The sequence below is a fragment of the Danio rerio genome, chromosome 12 (genome assembly GCF_052040795.2).
Source record: "Danio rerio strain M-AB ecotype USA chromosome 12, GRCz13ab, whole genome shotgun sequence".
NCBI lineage: Eukaryota > Metazoa > Chordata > Actinopteri > Cypriniformes > Danionidae > Danio > Danio rerio.
In genome coordinates this window covers 9995835-10021222 of record NC_141032.1, presented here as the reverse complement: position 1 = coordinate 10021222, position 25388 = coordinate 9995835, and the positions used below count along the sequence as shown (strand labels likewise).

The following is a 25388-nucleotide window of genomic DNA, read 5'->3' as shown; positions in this document are numbered from 1 at the left end:
ATCACCAGCAACTAGAGCCGCGTCTTTATGAAGAGGAGACTACAAGCGAATCCGGATCTCAGCGTTTGCAGATGAGAACAGCTCTCAGGTAAACAATGTTCCTCCTTAGACACGTAAGTTATTGTTGTCGAGCGTCGCATACACTGTTAATCCACACGTGATCCAGATGAGCTCTCACAGAGAGAAAATGAAAACGAAACTTAATGGCAGCAAACTATAAAAGCAACACTTCACGCTTGTTTTGCCAACACAACGTGGCGTCTCTGTGGTGTAAACACGGTGATAGTAATGAATATTAATGAAGTTGCACAATAGAGCGCGCTGATTGGTTTGAACCAAGCCTTACTCATGCATTAATGCAACACACTGTGAGACGTAATAAGACACACTCTGGCACAGACGTCCAGTCTGCACGCTGGAATACATGCTATTATATCATGACCGTGACGCAGCTTCAAAAATTAGTTTCAAACAGGAAGTACGAATTTGCTTGAAATAACGCAAAAACCACCAATTTACACTTTTTAGTGAAATATAGTGGGCCTAATAGTGTTTTTAGCAGTGTGGGACACGTATACGACTGTCAACAGCTCAAAAAATGTGTTTTGGTGTTTCGTGACCCTTTAAACATGGCAGTTTGTTCACGTTTGCTGAAGAAATAATGTGCTCCTTGTTTCCAGCTTCTCCTTTGTTTTTTTTCGCGCTTCACTCTTGAGTTTGTCAGTGTCTGACAGGATCGGGTTTCAGAAGCACGTCAATAATCAAGCGCACATTATTATCATCAGCTCAAGAAGTTTGTTATTTCAGATTTAGACGCACGGCGAGCACAAACAAGAAAGCGAAACCGCTCGCGCTTCAGACTGGCTCGTAAAAAACTAAGGGACACAGGGTAAATCTGCTCTTTTTGGATTTGTGGCTGTTCATCAAGACAACGACAAGGTTTGTTTGAGCCCGGGTCGACCATGGCTCGTTATTATATGTATATATAATTCCGCTGTTAACTCTCGGCTCTGTGTGTATTTTAAACATGGTTGCTCAATTATTTTCATTCTGGCTTGTTGCGTAAGCGAATGACGAATCTCTGTAAACCAATAGCTTTCAGCTGCCTGTCTTCGCCTTTTGGTACCCTTTCTTGTGTTTGGTACCCTTTCGAAAGGGTGCCGAAAAAGTGGTACGTTACGGTTCGGTACGCCTTTTGACTGTGGAAACGGCCATAAAAGCAAAAAACCCTACCAAACCGTACCGCACCACTTAGTGGAAACGGGCCATTTTACAGTGCAGGACCATTTGGCATGGCTGTGGATTAAATTTTTAAATAATGTTTAGCTTCCTATCATAGCGTACTACTTAAAGTAGGGCTTTCACAGTAATTTAGGATGCTTCAAGAGTAACTGATAAAAATTACTGAACTGCTAATTTAGTTATCCTCTTATAATGAGATCCAAATATTGCTATAATTCTAAATATGAAAAAAATGTGCTGGTGTTGTGTTTGTGTGTAGGAGATAGTAGAGGTTCAGGGGTATGTGCTGATAGCTCACGTCTCCGTCCGCTCCCTTCCACTGGACAATCTGCGGATTATACGAGGCAGTCAGCTTTATAAATCCAACTATGCTCTCGCTGTACACAACAACAGCAACAGCAGTCAGGCTGGACTCGGCCTGAGAGAACTTCGCCTCAGGAGTCTAACAGGTAAGAGTACATATACGAATTTAAAAAAGATGTAAATTGTGTTAATTTAACGGAAGAGTTCACCCAAAAATGTCAAATGTTTACTTACCATCAAGTGGATCCAAACCTTTATGAGTTTCCTTTTTCTGTTGAGCACAAAGTATGCTAGTTAGGATAATGTTGGAAACCGGTAACCAATGACTTCCATAGTAAGAAAACAAATACTAGGGACAGCAATGGTTAGCGGTTTCCAACGTTTTTTAAAGTAACTTCTTTTGTGTTCAACAGAAGCAAGAAAGTCAAACAGGTTTGTGTCAAGTGACAACATCAGATAACATCAGCCTGTATATACTTATATACTTTAATCGCCTGTGGGATTCATTGGGTGGCAAATGTTACAATACACCACCTGACCAAAGTCTTGTTGTTGTTCCCAGTTGTAAGAGCAACAAATAATAACTTGACTTCTAGTTGATCATTTGGAAAAGTGGCAGAAGGTAGATTTTTCTGAGTAATCATCTGTTGAACTGCATCCCAATCATCACAAATACTGCAGAAGACCGATTGGAACCTGCATGGACCTAAAATTCTCACAGAAATCAGTCAAGTTTGTTGAAGGAAAAATCCTGGCTTGGGGTTACATTTAGTATGAAGGCATGTGAGAGATCTGCAGAGGGGATGGTAACATCAACAGCCTGAGGTATCAAGACATTTGTGCTGCCCATTACATTACAAACCACAGTAGGGGGCAAATTCTTCAGCAGGATAGCGCTCTCTCTCATACTTCAGCCTCTACATCAAAGTTCCTGAAAGAAAGGAAGGTCAAGGTGCTCCATGATTGGCCAACCAAGTCACCAGACAAGAACATTATTGAGCATGTCTGGGGTAAGATGGAGGAGGCACTGAAGATGAATCCAAAGAATCTTGATGAACTCTGGGAGTACTGCAAGAACGCTTTCTTTGCTATTTCAGATAGCTTTATTTATTAGTCATTGAGTCATTGTAGAGATGTATGGATGCAGTCCTCCAAGCTCATAGGAGTCATACACAATATTAATTCTTTTTCCAAAGCACCATGACTTTATATTCCATACTTTACATTATTTCTGTTAAGTGACAAGACTTTTGTCCAAATAAAGTCAGACCTTACTGTCCTAACTAAATAATAAAAAATCAAGGTTAAAATAAGCATCAAATAAGCATAATCTAGAGGCCTTTGTCATTCATATAAGCCACTTCTATTATCAAACTAGAAGTTATTAGTTGATGTTTCTAAAACTTGGATAGGCAACAAGATTTTTTTGTCATATAGTGTATAAAATAATTTCATTTCTTAATACTCAGATAGTCTTCTGATCGCTTGTAGTTTATCCGCTTGTTAAGTGTGATGTCACGCAAAGCGGCTACCGGGTCCAAGTGCACTATTCAACTGAATGGGGAGACTCATGAAATGGAAATAATAAACATTTACAAAGCGATTTAAGGCTTCCGAAAATCACAATCGCAATATATATGTCCATGCCTAATATCCGATGGCCAGAAAGTGATTAATTTTTTTATAAATTGTTACATTTTTGGTATTTTTTATGCAGCAAGCCCAGAGATTGTTGTGTACACAATGATTTTATATAAAATTAACTTTAATGTGTGATAGGAATAAAACGTGATCATAAACAAATGATTTCTCCACTCAAATGAGTGGTGGCTTGGACCCGGAAACAGTATTACATACGTCACAAACACGTCACCACTTAACAAGCGGATGGTCAGCTTGTTTTTTTAGAGAACACTTACACATATAATGATCAGTCCAGTTGCAGAATGATTTTTCAAACATGCCTTGTGCAGTAATGATTAATGTCTGAAAAAGGTCATGGAAAAGTCATGGACAGTCATTTGTCAAATTGTTTTGGAACAATTATAAGGCAATTATAAATGTTACTGCACCTTTATGAACCGCTCCCCTCTTAAAAAATAACCTTGAGTTTAAACCAAAATAATATGCCTATTTTAGTTAATTCACATATATTAGCCATTTTTTTGGCACATAGTAGTTTAACTCTGGCCAAAGTAATAAAACTTACAAGTTTAGTCTTGTCTTATGTTGCATGAGTATATTTGTGGGAATAGCCAAAAATACGTTATATGAGTCAAAAGTATCAATTTTTATTTGGTCCCAAAAATCATTGAAATATTAAGCAAAGATCATGTTCCATGAAGATATCAAGGAAATTTCATACTGTACACATTAGGGTTGCTCGATTTACCAGTACTATGGTAGTATCGTGATACTGTGGCTCCAAAATACTGGTGTTGCCACTTTAGTTTGTAAACGGTAGTATCGTCATTAACAGTCTATCTACATAACATAATGTTGCATGTGGAAAAGCCACTAAAATGCACACACGCTTGTGCAACAATAGACTATTTTATTTGAATGGTCTGCAGAGCACTTTACGGTTGCAAAACTGTGTGGAATTCAAATCAAATCAGGCCTTTATTTGTCACATACACTTTCCTATAGTGAAATTGAACCCCTCCCCCTACCGTACACAAACATCACAATTTCCCAGGGAAGACCGGTCACAGGAGGTAGCATTTAGAGCAGGAAATAAGATACATTTCAGGAGAGAGAGGCAAAAAAACTTCCTCTCACCTTGCTCTTGAATTAGAGCAATGTGAGACCAGGAAGAAAAAAGCCCAAGACAAGACACAACATTGCTACAGGGGATGGAAACAGGGGGGTGTGGATATAGTCCGATGAGGGAGGGCAGCCATCTGGTCCTGCAGCAATGGAGGCGCTGGTCAGAGACCCGCCTACCCCCTCCAGTGGGCGAAAGCAAACGAAGGCGTTGGATTAGGGGATATACAGTGATTGTCTATTCGAAACTGTGTATGTGTGTGAGCCTGTAGAGTTCAACAGGTGTCCTTGACAGGGAGCAGGAATTTCAGAGCATCTTTTGAGGTAGCCTATTGCACGTTTTCTGACGCTTCAGTTTAAACGTGCATCTGAATCAGTTCATTTCTGTTCTTGTTAATATGATTTAGTAGCTGCAACAGCTAAGAATGATATTCTGAATTACTTTTGATTCCTACCTCATAAGTCTGAAAAACAAAAACAAAAGAGCAACAGGAAACATTGAAACAATTTTTGACCACTTCATTTAGCCTACTTTACTCTTTTTGTAACGAATTTCATACAGTATAATTTGTATCTTTATTTTAATGTATTTTTTTCGTTGGTCAGTTATCTACAAAATAAACAACTAATGCATTTTAGGTGAATTGGTGTGCAAATACTTTTTTTCAACAGTAAGGGAATTATGAATTCAGTTCAAGTAGGCTCATTACAACATCTAAAATATAGTATTTCTGACAATTTTCCTTATTTCATAGATTTGAGTTATGAATTAAAGTAACGCAATACTACTTGGTATCACGATACTTCAGCTGGTATAGTATCGTAATATGAATTAATGATATCGCTACAACCCTAATACACATGCACAGGTTAAAATCTGGTTTAGTAATATGCTTTGCGAAGAACTTAATTTAGACAACTTTAAAGGTGTTTTTCTCCATATTTAAAGTTTTTTTCAAATTCAGATTGCTGATATTCAAACATTCATCCCTCGACCTAACAAACCACACATGAATAGAAGTGAAGTTTTTAAACTAATTTCGAGAGGAGCACGTGATATAAATGACCGCAGCTGGCCGCCTATCTACACTCATTAGTTAGCCAATCAGATCTATCCCAACTTACTATAAATAGCCTAGCTAGATATTACTCCCTTACCTTCGTTTTCCGAAGAAACCCCCCATCCACCCCCTTTCTCCTCCTTTTAAAAAGGGGAGCTCTCGAGAACCACCTGATCTCGTACTCCCCTTACATGCTCTATGGACCTGGCGGGAGCCCTGGGCTCAACTATCGCCGAGCTCAGGGTTCTCTCCCGGGACAGCATGCCAAACCTGCTTACAGTTGTCAAGCAATATCTAAGTGTGAACTCTTGAAAGTGTATTTATATGGCTTTCAGATATATGATGCATAAATCTCAGTTTCCAAAAACTGACCCTTATGCCTGGTTTTGTGGATTTTGATTTTTGTGTACACAATATGTAATTGCTCAAATATTTCTCTTGTGTATGAGTGTTTCCTATAAAATGAGTTTGGAACCCTGTGAGAAATGCTGTTGTCTGTGTTTGACAGAAATCCTGCTTGGTGGGGTTTATATTTGGGGAAATCCCCAGCTTTGCTTTCCTCGGAACATTAACTGGGAAGACACAGTTAGTAAAGTTCAAAACAAACCACTGCACCTGCAAGACATTCCAAAAAACTGTAAGTTATATAGAAGAATATGCTGGCATGCATCTCACTGTACAATTGACATCTTACTATGTAAAATTACTGCCCAATAACATTGATCTTTTTTCAGGTCCTCGCTGCTCTTCAGCTTGTAAATCTGGTGGATGTTGGGGAGAAAAAGATCAGGACTGCCAAACATGTGAGTGTGATTGATACAGTATATTGGCCTTTTTATAATAGAGTTTAATTAAATCAAGACTTTCTTTTAGAGATTTTTCTTTTAGAATTTCTGTGCATCTCATTAGGTTTATATAATTTACAATCAATAAATTATTAAATTTACCAGACCTTCTTCCACAAAGTTATAATTTATACACTTAATTATTTAGTGGTATTGTTTTCCTATTATATAATTTATCACTTAAATATTTTAGATTGAATATTAAATTATATGTCATTTTAAGCAGTCATTTTACTTCAAATGTGTAGTAAAAAAAACATAAATTAAGGCAAAAAATTACACAATAAAATTAATAATATTAACATAATTTTAGGGCTGGGCGGTTTGGCCTAAAATCAAAATCTTGATTAATTGAACTTTTAACTCGATTACGATTAATGAACGATTCTTTTATTTATCTATTTTATTCTTTTGCCCTCTTTGCGCCGCCCACACTTGTAAACGCTCCCAAGCTGACCAATCACAGAGCTTGTGCTGTGTCGCCGTGACATGCAGTTAGTTTTTGAGAGGTCAGCTTCAGCGTCAGTCACGGTGAAGGGTATTCGATCGTGTGAAGCCTGCGCCAGACCATATGCTGTGCTCGACGCAGTAATGTAAACAGAGCTAGGTCACATGACTCCATATGCGGTAGGGAAAGTAACTGAAAAAACTGGAAAATTAGATGGATTATTGGTTCTGAATGTCGATTTCGATTACTTTTCGATTAATTGCCCAGCCCTACATAATATTAATAAAGGTCCAAATAAATTCAATTGTTAAGCTAGAGATTTGGTTTTGATGTTAAAATCATTTTAGAATTGGAAGCAGTAATGAATCAAGTGATATTTAGTGAAGTTCACGCAAAATCACAGAACAGTATAGATTAAAGGACTGACTTTTAAGAAAGAACCCTCATCAGTAATGTTAAAAATGATAAATATATATTGTTAATCCAACACAAAGAGTCCACATGGCTGAAATGTTGACCTGTTTTACTCAAAGTCTTTCCTTTTTGCTTAGACAATAGGGCCCTTTTATACACCTGGCGCAATAAGGGACGAGATGTGTTTGGCATGATTTGTTGCTATTTTCATACCAATGCATCCCTTATTTTCATGTTTTTCGTCACATTGTTTAAATAGCAAATCCATTTGTGCCACTCTGTGGACTCATGGGTGTATCGATCTATAAAGAAGGTGTGTTAAAGTGCATTGTTGGCGCTTTGCTATTTTGAGGAACTGAAATAGACCAGGCTGTTGACCAGCAAAAAGCTTATCTCGGGGGGGCTTTTTCAGTTTATTCATCACAATTTGCATGTGTATCATGTTATTATTTGTAGTATTATTTATTATATGCATATTATTTTAGTTTTAATAACGGTATACATCACAATATGGGGCATAGCAAGTGTGTTTGGATATAACTTATTTGGTTATGATTATTGTTAATTTATTAGTTTGATGGAAATTAGAACTGAATTTAGAAATAGTTTTTAAACAAATCTTTGCACTTAACAAACAAAATTAAATATGTAGGCTAATGAATGTCTTCAGTGGTTTCCTTATCCATCAAAGTAAAGGAGTACAGTAAAGAATAAAGCTGAATGGAGGAGACTCGTTCTTTATGCTTGCGCTGCAGATGGTCTGTTTTCTCGCTAGTGAAGCATTCAGGTTTTCCACTTGCAAAGTCCCCCATGTAAATAGCAAATGTACCATGGCGTGACGCAAAAGGGAATGAGTGATGAGATTGGTTTAATGTACATTATGCTCAAAACACACCCATAACCCATTAAGAGAATAAGCACAACCCTGTAAGACCATGCGCTCGGGCGCAAAGCTTATTTTTCCATCCTAAAAATAGCAAAAGTAGATTCGGACACACCCTTAATGCTTTTGCGCTATGCACTTTAGAATTTACACCTAGACCACTAAAATGACACTTTCGACACAGTTTTTAAGTTGTGAATCTTGTCCAACCCTCTACAGTGACGTCTGTGAACTGCTCATCTGGCTGTTCGCGCTGTAAGGGCCCGAAACCCAGTGACTGCTGCCATGTCCAGTGTGCTGCTGGTTGTACTGGGCCCAAAGACTCCGATTGTCTGGTAAAAACATCAATCTTGAATTTCTATCATGCATATTCAACAGACACGCAAAAAACCTCAGCATTTTTTTCCCGCATCTATAGGCCTGTCGACACTTCAATGACAGCGGGACGTGTAAAGACAGCTGTCCACCGCCCACTATCTACGACCCAATCACCTTCCAGTCCAAACCCAACAAAGACAAAAAGTTCAGCTTCGGAGCCACCTGTGTTAAACAGTGTCCCCGTATGTTTAGAGACTGCTATCATGATATCAGATATCATGCCTGAAGCCTTGCTTTTACTTTCTCTGTGCACATATTAAATAATCAATACTTCATATTTCTTTAGATAACTACCTGGCAATGGAAGTGGCATGCACAATGGTCTGTCCCAAAGCCAACAAGGAAGTCATATCTGTGGAGCCAGACGGCCAAGAAACACAGAAATGTGAAAAGTGTGAAGGAGAGTGTCCAAAAGGTCTGTATTTAATAATTAATTTTAACATAGAAAATATTGGGTCGGCACGGTGGCTCAGTTGTCAGCACTGTCACCTCAGAGCAAAAAGGTTGCTGGTTCAAGTCCCAACTGTGGCAGTTATAATTTCTGTGTGGAGTTTGCATGTTCTCCCCGTGTTTGAATGGGTTTCTTCCGGGTGCTCTGGTTTCCCCCACAAGTCCAAAGACATGCGCCATAAGTTGAACAAAACTAGCTTTAGTGTGTGAATGCGAGTGCGTATTGGTGTTTCCCAGTACTGGGTTGGAGCTGGAAGGGCATCCGCTGCATAAAACATATGCTGGAATTGTTGGCGGTTCATTCCGCTGTGGCAACCCCTGATGAATAAGGGAATAAGCCAAAGAAAAATTAATGAATGAATGAAGGAATATAAAATATCCTTTTTCAATTTTAATGTTATTAAACAATAATTTATTTTTAAATATATATTATCCATGATCATATGAATTTATTCTTACATGCTGTGGATTTTAATGGAGCTAGATCAGTTTCAATAATAATTAATTCACAGTCACAAAATAAAAATACATATTCATAAAAATGCAAAACACCTTTTAGAAATCTATAACATGTAAAAAATGTTTATGTTTGTGAAATGTATTTTATGAATATGTATTTTTCTTTCGTGAACGTAAATTGTTTTTGTAGATTGCGAGTTTGGTTTCACGAATGGGAATTGGATGACGCGTACAATGGTTGTTATTGAGACTAATCTAGCTTCATATATTTAAGAAACATTCATTCATTCACTCATTCATTCATTTTCTTGTCAGCTTAGTCCCTTTATTAATCTGGGGTTGCCACAGCGGAATGAACCGCCAACTTATCCAGCATATGTATTCACGCAGCGAATGCTCATCCAGCTGCAACCCACCTATGGGAAACATTCAAACACACACATACGCTAAGGACAATTTAGTCTACCCAATTCACTTGTACCGCATGTCTTTGGATTCGTGGGGGAAACCGGAGCAGCTGGAGGAAACCCACGCGAACGCAGAGAGAACTCCACACAGAAACGCCAACTGACCCAGCTGAGGCTCGAACCAGCGACCTTCTTGCTGTGAAGCGACAGCACTGCGCCACCTACTGCGCCACTGCGTCGCCTATAATATAAGATATTGTTAAGTGTATTGTTTGTGAGTGAGTGAGTGAGTGAGTGAGTGAGTGAGTGAGTGAGTGAGTGAGTGAGTGAGTGTGTGTCTTCTCTACACACACATAACAGTTGTTGTCCGCTGCACCTGCTGTTATGGATGGACATAGTGCTGCATTTTCAGAGATTTTTAGTTTTAAACCGTACTAAATCTTAAATTTAATAGACAATTATTGTATTTCCATTGTTTTTGGAGAGGACTAAGTTTAATATTTGATAGTTTAATACACATTTTCTAAATTATAAAGCTTTATTTTTCATTGCTCTGTTTATTTTGTACCTGTGTTTCACAAGAAGCTCTTTAGTTCTGTATCTGATCGTGACAAAACACGTCTGCCTGTTCAAAATTAACAAAAAAAGCTAACACTGGAGATTAGTTATTATTCCTGTTGTACTCTACCGTACCGAACCTTGACCCTCAAACTGGGGTATGTACCAAACTGTGACTCTAATGTACCGTTACACCCTTAGTCTGTTGTGAAGTGAAATTCACATGCGAATTAGCGAGTAAACTATGTGAAAATATTGGGATTTCTGGTGTGAACGCCCCAGCAGGTATAACATTCAAAACATAATTAATTAAAAAAATTATTAACAGTTTGTCCTTGTTTATAGTAGCATTAACTCATGCATGTTCTGTGTGCTAGTGTGTTATGGTCTGGGAATGGGAAACCTGCAGGGAGTTTCAGTGGTGAATTCAACCAACATCGGCATGTTCACCGGCTGCGAGAAGATCTACGGCAGTTTGGCTTTTCTTTCAGACTCCTTCAAAGGGTAAGCCTTGTTGTCCACCCAAAATGTACAGTATTGTCATCAGTGATCCTCACATCGCTTGTCTGATTGCATCTGTAAAACTCAAAATAAAAAGATATGACCATTTTGCTTCAAAAGACATTGTGCAAGTGATTTAGCTGATATGTGAGCAGAATTATGTGATATAATATATGATATAACCGGCTGAAAGTTAAGACATTGTTCAGTTGATATTTTTGTTTTCCCTTTGTTTCAACTCTAAAACTTAAAACTAAAACAAAAAAGTCATTCTGAACCAAGTACTTTTAGTGTCATTAATCAGGACCATACAGAATCTGCAGACCTTTTTTGCTATTTCTACAGGAAATTTTGTGAAAAATAAATCAGCAGATTTATGTGGAGTGATTTTTAGAGCATAGTAGCTGACCCAACACATAAAATAACAAATAACCTAATTTTTAGAGCTGTGAACCTGCACTGGTCTCACAGTTCGGTTCAGTTACGATTATCATGCCATCGATTCGGTTCAATTCGATATCTCGGTGCATCACGGTGCATTGACGATACTTTCCATGCACAGTTTAATATTTTCTTCACAGCAGCATTTTTTGTATTAAAATGTATGAATATATTTATATTTATATACTACTTGTAATGCAATTTTGTCATTTAATATAAACAGTCAGATATATAAACTGTACCTTTAAACAACACAAGCATTTATAGCAATTAATATAAACATATATAAATATCCCAGTCGCTTTCTGATCCTTGTCTAGTTCTCTTACACCCCTTTGATTGGTCACACCCTCAAAAAAAGGCTGCGGTTGGCTCTTGCGCGCTGTGCTCATCACAGATAAGTAACACTGATAAGCGATCACAGCTGATCCATGATAGACACGGTGGAGAAAACTTTGCAGGCTTGTGTCTGTATCCAGAAGTATCGCTGTAAAACAGCTGAGAGGAGAGGAAGAGTCAGCCCAGCAGGTCAAATGGCCCACTGTGAGTGAGAGAAAGAGAGAGAGAGAGAGAGAGAGAGAGAGAGAAATAGAGTACTTTCATTCTCTTAATCGCAGTTATTAGGGGCTTCAGCTGTAAGTGTCAGTGAAAGACTGATCCAGCAAACACACACGCAGTGAAGTTGTGCAGTTTCTGAATTTTAAGTGGTGCATATGAGATAAATGATGTCAGTAAACAATAACCGGTTATGATTAATACTGAACCGATACTAAATTGTCTACGTCTGCATCGCGGCGCACCAAAGAAACAGTTCATTTTGACACCCCTACTAATCTTATTTTAGCTTTACAATCTTTATTCAATCAGAACGGCTTGCATGGCAAACAAAGTCACTCTCGTATAATAGATCCTCTAATAGACCGAAATAATTACTTTACAAAAGTAGTTATTATACATGATCTTAACATTAGCATATGATTCAATTATGTTACTGAACATACTATAAGGTCTAAATAAATACAGATTTACACACATTTATATAAGTAAAGAAATAGATTGGAAATCTGTGGGTTCCCTGTGGGTCTGCCAATAACTCTGTACACTTATTTTTATGCAAGTGCAGGGATATTGAAAATGCCAAGAGGCATATCATCATCTTGTTCTTTTCGTCTTATGCCGAGTTCAGACTGCATGATTTTCAAACAAGTCCTGTCACAGATGTTTTCACACTGCATGACTATCTGGGCTAGCGTTTCGTCGCTGCTTTGTTTACACTGCAAGATGGATCGGCGACGGGGACATTCACATTGCATGACTTTACTATAGGAAGAATCGCCGACAACTTCGTCCAAACTACGTCTCTCAGCCAAAAACACGTAGTATATCTTTTGTTATTTACTACATAATGAGAAAGAAGCCTTTAATGGGGTAGAAAATGTCCATATTTGCTCACCTGGGTTTAAAGACAATTAGCCATTTCTCCTCAACGTTGATAATAAACTAAATTCTTTCTGTATGAAACGTCAAACAGACACGATTGCTCCTGAGTCCTGTCAAACCTCAACTAGTTTCCCCTCCATTTCGTGGGTCCAAATAAACCGAAAATGAGCGCTTTTAACTTCTCCCCCAGCCTCCCGCTGGCCTGCAGCATGTACACATACACACACACACAAGTGAAAGCTGCTCTCTCATTGGCTGTAGGCGATCGCTGATGTTATTTTCAGTCAAAACTCAATTCACACGGCATGATTTGAATCGCCGACAGCTCCAGATATTTAGCATGCCAAATATCTCACAGGCATCGGCGACTCATCGGCGATTCTCTCAGATCGCATCTTTGATCGTTCATACTGTGTGATTATCACTCACGTGCACGAGCAGCGATTTGCCTGTGATTTCAGGCATTTGTCGGCGATTTCTCAAAACCTGTCGGTGAGCCAAAATCGGGGCTAAAATCACGCAGTCTGAACTAGGCATTAGTCTTATTCTTAGTCTTAGTTTTATTTATTAGGGGTCACCACGGCAGAATAACCCGCCAACTTATCCAGCACATGTTCTACGCAGAGGATGCCCTTTCAGCCTCAACCCAACACTGAGAAACACCTAAACACTTGTGCATTCACACTCATACACTACGGCCAATTTAACTTATTCAATTCACCTATAGCGCATGTCTTTGGACATGTGGGGGAAACAGGAGCACCTGGAGGAAACCCACCCGAACATGGGGAAAACATGCAAACTCCACACAGAAATGCCAACTTGAACCAGCCGGGGCCAGCAGTGTTTTTGCTGTCAGGCGATTGTGCTACCCATTGTGCCACCGTGACGCCTCCCCAAGAGGCATATAATATCTTAAAATGTGCATAAAACAGAATAACTTTCTGGGTGTGCAACACACACACACACACACACACACACAAATCATGTGATTAAAGAACTGGAGTAAACACTTGCGTACTAATCTCATTGCACACCATTTCAAATGTTGTTTTAGTCATTCTGAAATGCCCGATGCAAAATCTGTCATCAAAATGATTCGTTATAAATGTTTTCTAGCAGTGCCTGTGTGCAGATTGCGTCACACACATTACTCGCACACACTGTGCACTCATTTGCACGCTTTGAGGCAAAAGGGATTTTTTAATGTAGGAAAGAGGCTTCCTTGGTTGTGCCAACAACAGTATTTATTGTTTTATTGCTGACGATATTAGTTTATTTCCTAGGTAGTGAAGATTGCAGGATGTCCGTGGGGTCCTAAAATATCTTAACGTTCAAAAACACTTTTAAACAAGTCTTAAATTCAGTGAAAAATTGTGTTGTAGCTCTTAAATCATATTGAATGGGTCATTATTTTATTTCCATGTAAAGTAAACACCTGAACATTGTTTTCTGAACATCTGCTTTATTTACAGACTTATGTATATGCTTGAAGGATATTTTATGGTACTATTTTTGCCTCTTCAAAGGTTTGACAGCCTGTAACCTTCTTTAAAAAGTATCAACTACACTCATATGAGTTTATAAAGCTTTAAGGGTGAATATTCAACTAACTTTTATTTGAATATTAATTTTATTAAATCATAAAATGTTGCCCATTTAGAAATACAGACACCAATTCATCCGGCCTGCAACCCAGCGATCTGGAGAAGTTGAAGACGATAGAAGAAATCACAGGTGAAGATCACGGTTCATTTAGACTGATGTATACAAATATATTGAAGTGGTCTAAAATCTTTAAAATGTATTTCAGGATATCTGTACATAGATGCATGGTCAGAAAACTTGCTTGATCTGAGTGTTTTTGAAAACCTGAAGGTGATCAGAGGACGAATGCTTTACAAGTAAGTGCAAGTAAATGCTCTGTTCTTTTGTTTTTCTTCTCTTCTTTTGTTTCTCATTTCCTGTTTCACACTTTAGCCTTTTAAACGGGTTTTAGACTATTTACCCACGTTCTTGTTTGTCTGATGTCTGGTTTGACTTATCAAAGCTGCAGTTTCCTGTTAGTTGTAAAGGTTAATGATTATCCTGTACACCTGCTCTATGATCAGTTTCCTTTGCTTTCAAACCTGCAGGCCATTTCTAACCAAACGGACTGTGAGAAAGGAATGCACTTAGTTAATCTGTGCAAGCGTCGGTCATTTTTCCTCTCTTGAAATACTCTAAATCAAGAGTAGGGATGCATGTTGGTATATCAAAGTAATAGAAATATCTCAAATGTGCATATTGAGTTATACAGTTGAAGTCTGAATTATGAGCCCTCCTGAATTATCATGTTTAATGTTTTCATTTCTGTTTAGCGGAGAGAAAATTTTTAAACACGTTTTTAAACATTATAGTTTTAATAACTTATATCTTATAATTGATTTTTATCTGTATTTATTTTATCTTTGCCATGATGACAGTATATAATATTTTACTAGATCTGTTTAAGACACTTCTATACAGCTTAAAGTGGGGGGCTAATAATATTGACTGCTTTTATTCTAGCTGAACTAAAACAAACAAGACTTTCTCCAGAAGAAAAAATATTATGCGAAATACTGTGGAAAAAAAAAACTGTTTAACTGTTAAACATCATTTGGTAAAAATTAGAAAAAGAAATAAACATTTTTAATAATAATTTAACAATAATGACTTCAGCTGTACATATCAGGAAGTTTTACGATAAATGAGTGGTTAAATTCAAAAGTAACATTAGCCGCGTTTCCACTATCGCACCTAAAGCGAGCGAGCCAAGGCCAGTGGCGTTTCCACTGTCACTTCCGGGGCTTAATCGGGCCAAAGCGGGGCTTTCTTGGGGCCAGCGGCCGGCCTTTTTCAGCCCGCCGAATACCTTGGGCCTAGGAGGGCCAGCTGGGGCTTCGGTGCGGAGTGAAAGGAGAGGCAGGCAGTTTTCTGATCGCACATGAGTACATGCGCCAAACAAATAAAGAAATAAGGGAAAGAAAACATCTAGCCTTACAGTCTGGGGTCTTTTTGCATATGATCACCCTTATGTTTCCCTTTTAAATGTAAGGGTGCTGCATAAAACAATAAAGTTTTAATTTATAGTGACGTTCTTTTCTGCGTCCTCCTTTATGTTTCAATAGCGCATAATAATCTTTACACCATATTAAAAACACAGCAGACAGTAAAGGTTTTCGAGAGTTTTTGTCAAGTTTAAAAGGTGTGTTTATGCGCGTTTAAATGCCTGTATTTGTGTGTAAGACCGAGGAAGAGCGCTCCCTTTACAGCTCTGTTGATGCCGCAAGCGGGCAGATATTGAGATAATACACATACAAATACAACAGAAAGACATAAAACTTATCAAATTACGAGCCCACTTTCGTAGACTTTAAACAATATATTGTCATTGCTTGATAAAATAGCCTGAGCTATATTGAAATATAATTTAAAGAATTACAAATATCGGATATATATAAAATCGTATTAAATAAATAATATAATAAAATAAACAAAAGCTAGCTATAACAATGTAGGTAGCCTATATACAATACATAAATCAAACCGTTTTAAAGCCACATATAGCCTAATTTTTATTTTACAAAGACCTATCTGAAATAAAAAAAGATTTTAGATATTTTCTAAAAACAATAAACACCGGAGAAGGTTTGAAATATTATTTATAAAGTATTTGGATACGATGAAATTAATCAAATCGCTCAAACAGAGCATTATTTGGGTGAGTGAATGCAGAATCTAGCCTACCTTTTTTTCTGTCACTCAGTCCTGCGCAGCGCAGCTTTAAACGCATTGGGGGAAAGCCCAAACACAAAATGTGTTCTATATCCTCAAACAAGTGTTTATGTCTTTATATGATGTGGTTAAATTTATAAATGAAACTTTAAATGAAGAGCTTTAGTGAATAGCTGCTGAGCGCAACAAATATGGCTATATTTTATTAGGCTACTCGCTCTTCTTGAGCCGAAAACACTTAATAAGACGTGCTATTTCGAGTTATAAAGGAGAATTTCTGTGGCTTTATATGATGGATGTGCGCTTACTGTGATGGGTCCGTTAGTGGCGAGAGCAATGCACAATGCCAACAGTCGGTCAGCGAGTAAACAAATGTAATGAATGGAAATACACAGGTCTGTGCGTATAGACATTTCATGTACTGCTGTACAGTAACATGTCGTTTGTTTGTTTCGGTTGTCTTCATTTTAATGGTTTCGTTTCGTGATGATTTTATGGTGTGCTTTATCTGCCTCATTCCTGCTGAAGTGGGCGGGTTGTGTGACGTTTGATTTGGGGACGTTCTGTGGGCGGTGTTTGCGTGACACGCTGTGAGCTATCAGCCCGACAGTGGAAACGCGACATGATTTCGACCTCATTTCTCAACCTCCCGGCCTATTGGCCCGGCCCGGCCCGATTAAAGCCCTGGCTCGCACTGGCCCGATAGTGGAAATGCGGCTACTGTGTATGTATTAGGCATGGCCCGGTAAGATTCTGATGGTATGATTGACCTTGGACAAATATATCACAGTTTCACAGTGTCACGGTATTGTGATTACTGCTCTAAAATACGTCCTTTTTAAATGTTTAAAGTAAACATCTTTTTCAAGCAATATCTAAGTTTGACCTCTTGAAATCACATTTATCCAGTACATTGTGCACAGGTTCAGCTTTGTTGCTAGAACGTTCACACAAGCAATCAATTAAATTTTTCTGCCTAAACGATTAACTCTTGCTGTTTTATTTCTTTTGGAATGTAATAAATGAATTTTGCTGTCTCTCATTTCAGGGGTGTTTTCTCGTTGGGAGTTCAGTCTCTGCAGATCGAGTCGCTGGGATTGCGTTCTTTACGGAGTGTCAGTGGAGGTTTAGTGCTGATTCATAATAACTCCAGACTGTGTTACACCTCCTCTCTGCCCTGGACTTCACTGCTCCACCCAACACAAGGACCAAACCTCATCAGCAACAACAACAAAGACCAGCAAACATGTGGTAAACATCCATTCTTATGTTTAGCCCTGCTTATATGGTCTGTCATGGGGACGTAATGTGATTTATAGGGGCTAGTCTGTAATTTTCCTGCCATCCAAAACCGGAGTACCCTGTAAAAGTTTCCATATTTTGTGATTAACAAGTGTTTTCTTTTTACTTACGGTTTTGAATTGCATTATGAGACCTTAATCTCTGCTCTGTTGACTTTTGATGTTGAAAACTCAAGTCTACAGTTTAAAGGGGTAGTCCAGAGTGTTTTTTTAAGGCTTGGTTGTGTTTATAAGATGCAAAGCAATGTGAGTTCATGCTATATTTGTAGAAAATCACGTTATTTTTTCATATATCTTATTTTGATTATATGTAGCTACTCAACTAACATAAAAACGACTGTCATGTTACCTAGTTCCTCTGAAACATAATGTACTGTGATTCGCAGATCAGCTCCACATCACCAGGAAATGTCACTGTTATAACATTACAGTGCCTCTGGCCACGCCCCTTCACTGCATGGGGTGTATGTGCGTAACCTGAAGTGTTTATGACATCATTAACCCGGGTGTATTTTTTTGGAGCCCCCAAACTTTGTTCGCTGTAGGCTTCGATAAGCTAACTGTAAAAGACAATGCATCTCTTTGTATTGAACTTTGAGCGTCTTAGATTCAGAGATGTTGTGTATGTTCACACAGCTACATTACACATCAACTAAAGTTTAAAATATGATATCGTAGTGGACCACCCTGTAACAAAGTGACTTTTATTGACTTTTATTTTAGTACTGTGAAATGTATAAGAAATAAATAAATAATAATAAGTCTGTAAAATATAAGCAAATATACTGGCAATTTATAGTTTATAGTTAAGGTTTATAGTTAAGTTTTTTTTTTTTTGCGTATACAACACCAACTCAGACAATATATCACTTTAACTATTAAAAATATTCATAAAAGTGACTTTTTTGTTGCTTTGGAAAGTTAAACGTTGTTGGAAGAAAGATCAAGGTTCCATAATACAATTCAAAAGCACAAAATAATTCTGGGGGGAAAAACATATCACAAATATTAATTAAAGCTAATTTGCAGATTTTTTATAGTTTGTATGTGTGACCTGCATAAAAATTCCAGGACAATTTAAGTCATTTTAGAAGACATTTAAGACATTTTAGTTTATTTAATTATTATCTAAATATTCATCTCTTTTTTTGTGTGTTTTTGTCAAAATAAGGTACATTTTAGGGTATTTTTTTTTTTAACCACAGACTAACTAAAAACAGAACAGGAATAGAAAGGAATAAAATAACTGAATTGAGTAAATAAATCAAATAAAAGTAAAACCAAATCTACATCTCTGAAAGTTATTTTGTAAATCCTTTTAATCACTGCATTTTCTTATTTATTAAAGGTTTACTTCTGAAAATATTATGCTTTACGGGCATAAAACAAAATTGCTTCATTAGTGTGAGTGGGAGCTGTTAAGCAAAAAAGATTATTTAAAAGCAAATAATATATTTTAATTCGGGTAAAATACAAAGATATATTTCAAGCATCAAGTAATACAACTTTAAATAAAATAAAATTATAAAATAGTTTTTAATTTAGTTTACTTATTCAGTTAAATTCAATATTAAATTCATTATAAATTGAATTAAATAAAATATTACATTACATTTAATTTATTTAATATTTCATTTAATTCAATTGATAATAAATTTAATATTGAATTTAACTGAATAATTAAATTATTATATTATTATTATAATAAGTACATTTAATTAATTTATTTCTATTTCTAGAATTAAATCAATTCTACAATCAAAAACAAAAATCTACAACTTGTTACAGAATGTGGGTTTATTTTGCTATGCAGAATCACACTTAAGACATAAGAATACTCATAAAAAATAAAAAAAGAATTCATTGATCACAACACGATCAGTTATTAATATTTCATTGGTTCCCCTTCTGACTAGCAGCTATGCTACATTTTACTCTGCACAGTATGCTTACAAAACACATGAACATAAAGTGCTATTATTTATAATATTATTTGTTATTTTGGTTTTGTATATATTGTAATTCTTGCATTATATAACAAGTGGCATAGAATGGTCCTAAAATGTCAATAATATTGTTTATTGCAATATATTTTGGTGTAATATATCGTACAACATAAAATAGATGTCATGACAGGCCTACTGAAGAGGAAGATATTGATTTCTTAAACCGGACATGACTTCAGCTCAATACTTTACCCTTTTTAAACTTCAATGAGAAGAGTTTCTACTTTTTAGCTTCCCATAATGAGAAGTATTTTAAAACATGCTTGACATGGAATCAAACAAGACTTTTTCTGTCTGTGTTTAGTTTCAGAGGGGAAAATATGTGACCCCTTGTGTGGGGATTCAGGTTGTTGGGGTCCAGGACCCAGTCAATGTGTGTCTTGTCTGAATTACAAACGAGGAACTGAGTGTGTGGAGCTGTGTAATGTCCTACACGGGTGAGTACAAGGGGAATAAACACATGTTTTTCTTGCCTTTTGTGCTTTGTTGTTCTTACTTTATTGAGTATGATATATTTTATTGCCATTTTGAATTAGATGCACAAGGCTTTTTCAATGAAATAAGGGTGGCACGGTGGCTCAGTGGTTAGCACTGTCGCCTCACAGCAAGAAGGTCACTGGTTCGAGTGGTTTCCTCCGGGTGCTTTGTTTTCCCCCACAATCCAAAGACACACGCTATAAGTGGATTGGGTGAACTAAATTGGCTGTAGTGTATGAGTGTATGTATGAATACAAGCGTGTATGGGTGTTTCCTAGTGCTGGGTTTACTGCTGGAAGAGTATCTGCTGTGTAAAACATTCATATACTGTCATAGTTGGCAGTTCATTCCGCTGTGGCGACCCCTGATAAATAAGAGATTAAGTCGAAGGAAAGTTACTTCTAATGACATACAACAGAATTCATTCATTAATTAATTAATTCATTCATTTTCTTTGGGCTTAGTCTCTTTATTCACTTATAAAGCATAATTTTTATGCAGATGATGCCCTGCCAGTTGCAACCCAGTAGTAGGAAACACCCATACACACTCATTCACACACATACACTATTGCCAATTTAGTTCATCCAGTTCACCTATAGCGCATGTCTTTCGACTGTGGGGTAAAACAGAGCACCCGGAGGAAACCCACAACAACACAGGGATGCAAACTTTACACAGAACTGCAACCGACCCAGCCGGGACTCGAACTAGCGACGTTCTAACCACACCATGCCTTCCCATACAGCAGAACATACACTGTAAAAATATTATTGCTGTCTTGCATTTTAAACTTAACTTTTCTAGTCATATCAACTTACATCAATCAAACTGATAAAAAATATTAAGTTAAATTGTGTGTAACTTAAAACCTGATTAAAATGAATGAAAGCACTTACTTACTGTGTAGTTTCATAAACTATCAAATGAAACAATTATATCTTTTTCTCTACACCATTTGCAACAGGTCAGTGCGGGAGTTTGAGGATGGATTTAACTGTGTTCCTTGTCATCCCGAGTGTCGACCAATCAATGGCACTGCCTCCTGTACAGGCCCAGTAAGAGTCATTTTTATACACTTGCATATTTATCGACATTACATACATAAAAAAATATTAGAGATGTTTAAAGTAGTCTAAATGATGTCCCCTAAATACAAAGTTTGTTATTTAAAACGTGTTCAACTTTCTTTTGGTGAAAAACGGAAACGGAGATGTTTATCAGAATGTTTAAGCTGCTCTTTTTTTTGCATACAATGGTAATACAAATAATGAAAGTGCACTAAAAAAGCTCCAAAATGAGAAACCGACTTTATGTCATCTTAATAATGTCATTTTTGTTACAGTTCAGCGCTCAGCATAAATGAGTACAGCCCATTTTGAAAATTAATATTTGTATCCAATTCTCAGTGAATATGGGTCATGTATTTTGGTGCATTTAAACAAAACCGATTTATTATACAGATATATTTGTTACAATCATATTTTAGTCAACAAACAAATTTAGAAATTGAAAGATAATACAATTAAATTCAAGGAAATATTGACAAAATTGGACAAATTTTTTGTTTCTCTTCATTTTTGCTATTTTAAAAAATGTTATTGAATATTTTTATCAAACATAAATTTGGGCTACTAATTTTTGAACCATTATTGTAAGTTATTTTGTTAGATAAGCTCCAGATTGGACTTCAGTACTGACTAATCTGATGTATATGCACAAATATAATATTGTAAAGCTTCCTATTGAGATTATGAATTTAAATGAGAGATTTGTGACGGGTGTATTTATATATGCTGAGCACTATACATTTTGTTCTAGATTAAAAACAACAACACAGTTCCTTAGTACTAGGAAGTGATGTAAAAAATTAAAAAGAAAAACAAATGATTTTTGTGTGTGTGTTCCATGGAAGGAAGAAAGACAAGAAGTCAGACAGGTTTGAAAAGACATGGATGAGGAATAATGACAGAATATTTTTTTTTTATAGTTAGTATGCATGTTTTTTTTAAACAATTTATTATTATTATTTATTTTTAGTTTAAAGTATTATTTAAAGTAATTTTAGACATAAAATTTTTTATTTTAGTTTCACTTTTATTTTACTTTTAAGCTAAAATGAGAGATGTTTCCTTTCATGCGTTTATTTATTTTTTTAATGTATTTCTGTAATGTATAATTTAATTTATTTTAAGTAAAAAAGGGGTCTTAGTTTATTTTAGTCAACTTTAATTAGAAATTAAATAAGTAAGTAATTCGTATTTATATAGTGCATTTATCATGTATGGTCATACACCCAAAGCGCTTTACAATCATGAGGGGGAGGGGTCTCCCCACTCCTCCACTAGTGTGTAGCATCCACTTGGATAATGCGACGGCAGCCACAGGACAGTGGCGCCATTGTGCTAACCACACACCAGCTATTGGTGGAGTGGAGAGACAGTAGCTGTTTCCATTCACCTATTTTTATGTGCGTTTTGCATATGCGCATAAAAAATCAGTTGATGGAAACGTCAAGATGCACATAAATTTTGAAAATGCGCATAAAAAACTTACGCGCATAACTTAGTTGCATAAATTTTTATTCAATAAGAAAAAGATCAGTATAAACTACGATGGAAACACTTTTCCCGCACAAATTCCACTACGCGCATTAAAAAAGGTCGTGATTTTGTGATAAGAGATCATGTGATGATGAAACTGTGTGTGAATGGACAAACCAGCAGGCTGAGCACATTGTAAAACATTTGAAATGTTGTTTTGGTCATTCTAAAACGCCTTACCGTTTAAGTATTAGTATTAATATAGTATGAATGATTTGCAGAATCCAGAGCATCTGTGCTCCGTATCTGACACCTTCAAACGCCACCACGCGTTCACTGCGTGTCAGTATTGCCTTCTGAGGCGCAAGTCATTTATTAGATGAAGAAAAGATTGACTCAGCTTCTCCCACTGCAGCAAATTCCGTGTTGATATTTGCCGCCAGTTAGTCAGGAAGTGACGATTTTGTTCGCTTTGACTCGTTGAATGGAAACGCTGCTTTATTTGCACGTCTTTTATGCGATAATCCAGTTTTGCGCATAAAGTTCATTCACATTTTTGGATGGAAACATAGTGAAAGAGCCAATTTGGTGTATTAGGATGATTTTGAGGCCATAATGGATAAGGGCCGATAAAGGGAATTTGGCCAGGACACCAGAGTTACACCCCTATTCTTTTACAAGAAGTACCATGGGATTTTAATGACCACAGAGAGTCCGGACATCGGTTTAATGTCTCATCCGAAAGATGGTGCTTACAGTCAGTATAGTGTCCCCTTCACTATATTGGGGCATTAGAACTCACAAAGACCACAGGTTGCACTCCCCCTGCTGGCCTCGCTAACAACACTTCCAACAGCAACCTAGTTTTCCCATGCGGTCTCCCATCCAGGTACTGACCAGGCTCCGCCCTGCTTAGCTTGAGTGAGTAACTGTTCTAGGGATGCAGCGTGATATGGCTGTGATAAAAGGGATAGAAAAGCAAAACATATTTGTTTTGTCGTCATTTACTCATTCACTAGTTCAAACCTTATTCAAGTTTATTTTTTGTGATATTTTGTATGATTTATTTTCACAATATTTTGTATGATGTATCTTTATAATATATTTTGAAGAATGCTGGTAGCTGGCACCCTTTAACTCTCATAATAATTGTTTTCCGGCACTTGATGGGTATCATCAACTAGAATTGATCAATCATAAAGGTCTAAAACCACCATCAGGGATGAGGTAAACCATGAGGTACTTTACATTTTTGGATGAACTACCATTTCAGTTGTGTTTGCTGTGCACAGGGTCCAGATCAGTGTACAGACTGTATGCACTTTCAAGATGGAGACGTGTGTGTCGAGCGCTGTCCCAGTGGAGTCAAAGAGGAACAACACACTGTGTGGAAATACTCCAATGCTACGGGACACTGTCTGCCCTGTGAGACCAACTGTACTGTCTCGTAAGTCCTTTGCTGAGTCCATAAACCATGATCGCACAGTCTATATCAGGTCATATGAAACAATTTAGGATTTGGAGTAAGTTTTCTGTTTTGTGTTTACTGTCAGGTGTCCACTGGATGATAGAGGGTGTCCCATTCAACAGAAAACTGGGTAAGACTGCATACATAAAAGTGTATGTAGAAAGGTTGCAATAGTTTAGTATTTAAAATTAGTTTCTATTCCATGGCTAATTTAAAATTGGCTGTGCATTTTGATTTTGTTTCGACTATGGTTGGGCGATGTCGACCAATTTGGCATCGTACGATGTCTAATATGAAACATTGCGATGGACGATGACATCGTCATCATAGGCGGTGGTGAATTAATTATGAATAATTAATGAATTCATAACGAATTAATTATTTGTAGCTTACCGTTTTAACCAACTGAGCCGCATGGTCTTTGTTTCACCCATAAACAAATCCTAAATAAATAAAGTTACTCACATAATTACCACCTGTCAATTACTTTTTCCGCAGGACTTGTGAATAGGCGTGAATAGGCAGAGTGATCTGTGTCATTAAATTGGCGTCGACAAACTTGGTTGGTAAAAAAGGTGCACAACCAACAGGAACCAGCCAACAGTATCTGAGGTTTTCGCTAAAATTACTAAATACAAGCGTAAAAGCGAAAGATTGAACCAGTCGACTGACCCGCTGACTGGCGCTGTCTCGAGCGCATGGCAGTTTGTGTGTGTTTGGTCCCGTGATGTGCGTTTTTAGCTGTAGTGTGGAAGGAGGGCTGCTCAGAAATGCTTGGTGAAATGCCAGAGTGGATGTGAATTGTTTTCGTTCTAAAATGCCATTTAAAAACTATGACCTATTAGTGTAAACAGGGCCTGAGTGTGTATTTTTCGCGAGTGAATTTGCAATGGGGGCGGGGCGGAGCATCACGATGCCGGCTCAACATCATGGTGTCTGTCGGCCATCGGCCAATTTTAATATACATGTCCAACCGCGAGTTAAAAGAAATTTCTAATCAGCCACTCACATGGCAGCAACTTAATGCATTTAGGCATGTAGACATGGTCAAGAGGATCTGCTGCAGTTTAAACCATGCATCGGAATGGGAAAGAAAGGGGATTTGAGTGACTTTGATTGTGGCATGGTTGCTAATGGCAGATGGACTGGTCTGAGTATTTTAGATTTGCTGATCCACTAGGATTTCATGCACAACCATCTCTAGGGTTTACAGAGAATGGTCCGAAAAAAGTAAAATA

At 37.1% G+C, this 25388-nt stretch overlaps 1 protein-coding gene and 1 long non-coding RNA gene across 4 annotated transcripts in view; one reads left to right on the top strand and one right to left on the bottom strand.

Annotated features, from left to right (window-relative positions):
• Positions 1 to 25388, bottom strand: part of LOC147841278 (uncharacterized) — a 159689-nt gene that overhangs the window by 45788 nt on the left and 88513 nt on the right. The window lies entirely within an intron of this gene.
• erbb2 (erb-b2 receptor tyrosine kinase 2) overlaps positions 1 to 25388 on the top strand; it is an 83857-nt gene that overhangs the window by 27269 nt on the left and 31200 nt on the right. For 2 of the 3 annotated variants that reach the window (XR_015503311.1, NM_200119.2), the window contains 14 exon segments: positions 1502 to 1691; positions 5881 to 6009; positions 6107 to 6175; positions 8182 to 8297; positions 8381 to 8522; positions 8627 to 8755; positions 10592 to 10718; positions 14260 to 14333; positions 14410 to 14500; positions 17404 to 17606; positions 19967 to 20099; positions 21107 to 21197; positions 23975 to 24129; positions 24236 to 24280. Coding sequence is in view for 2 of the 3 variants with exons in the window: in NM_200119.2 (NP_956413.2) it covers positions 1502 to 1691; positions 5881 to 6009; positions 6107 to 6175; positions 8182 to 8297; positions 8381 to 8522; positions 8627 to 8755; positions 10592 to 10718; positions 14260 to 14333; positions 14410 to 14500; positions 17404 to 17606; positions 19967 to 20099; positions 21107 to 21197; positions 23975 to 24129; positions 24236 to 24280 (1694 nt within the window). In the remaining variant the exon portion in view is untranslated. 3 annotated transcript variants of the gene reach the window in all.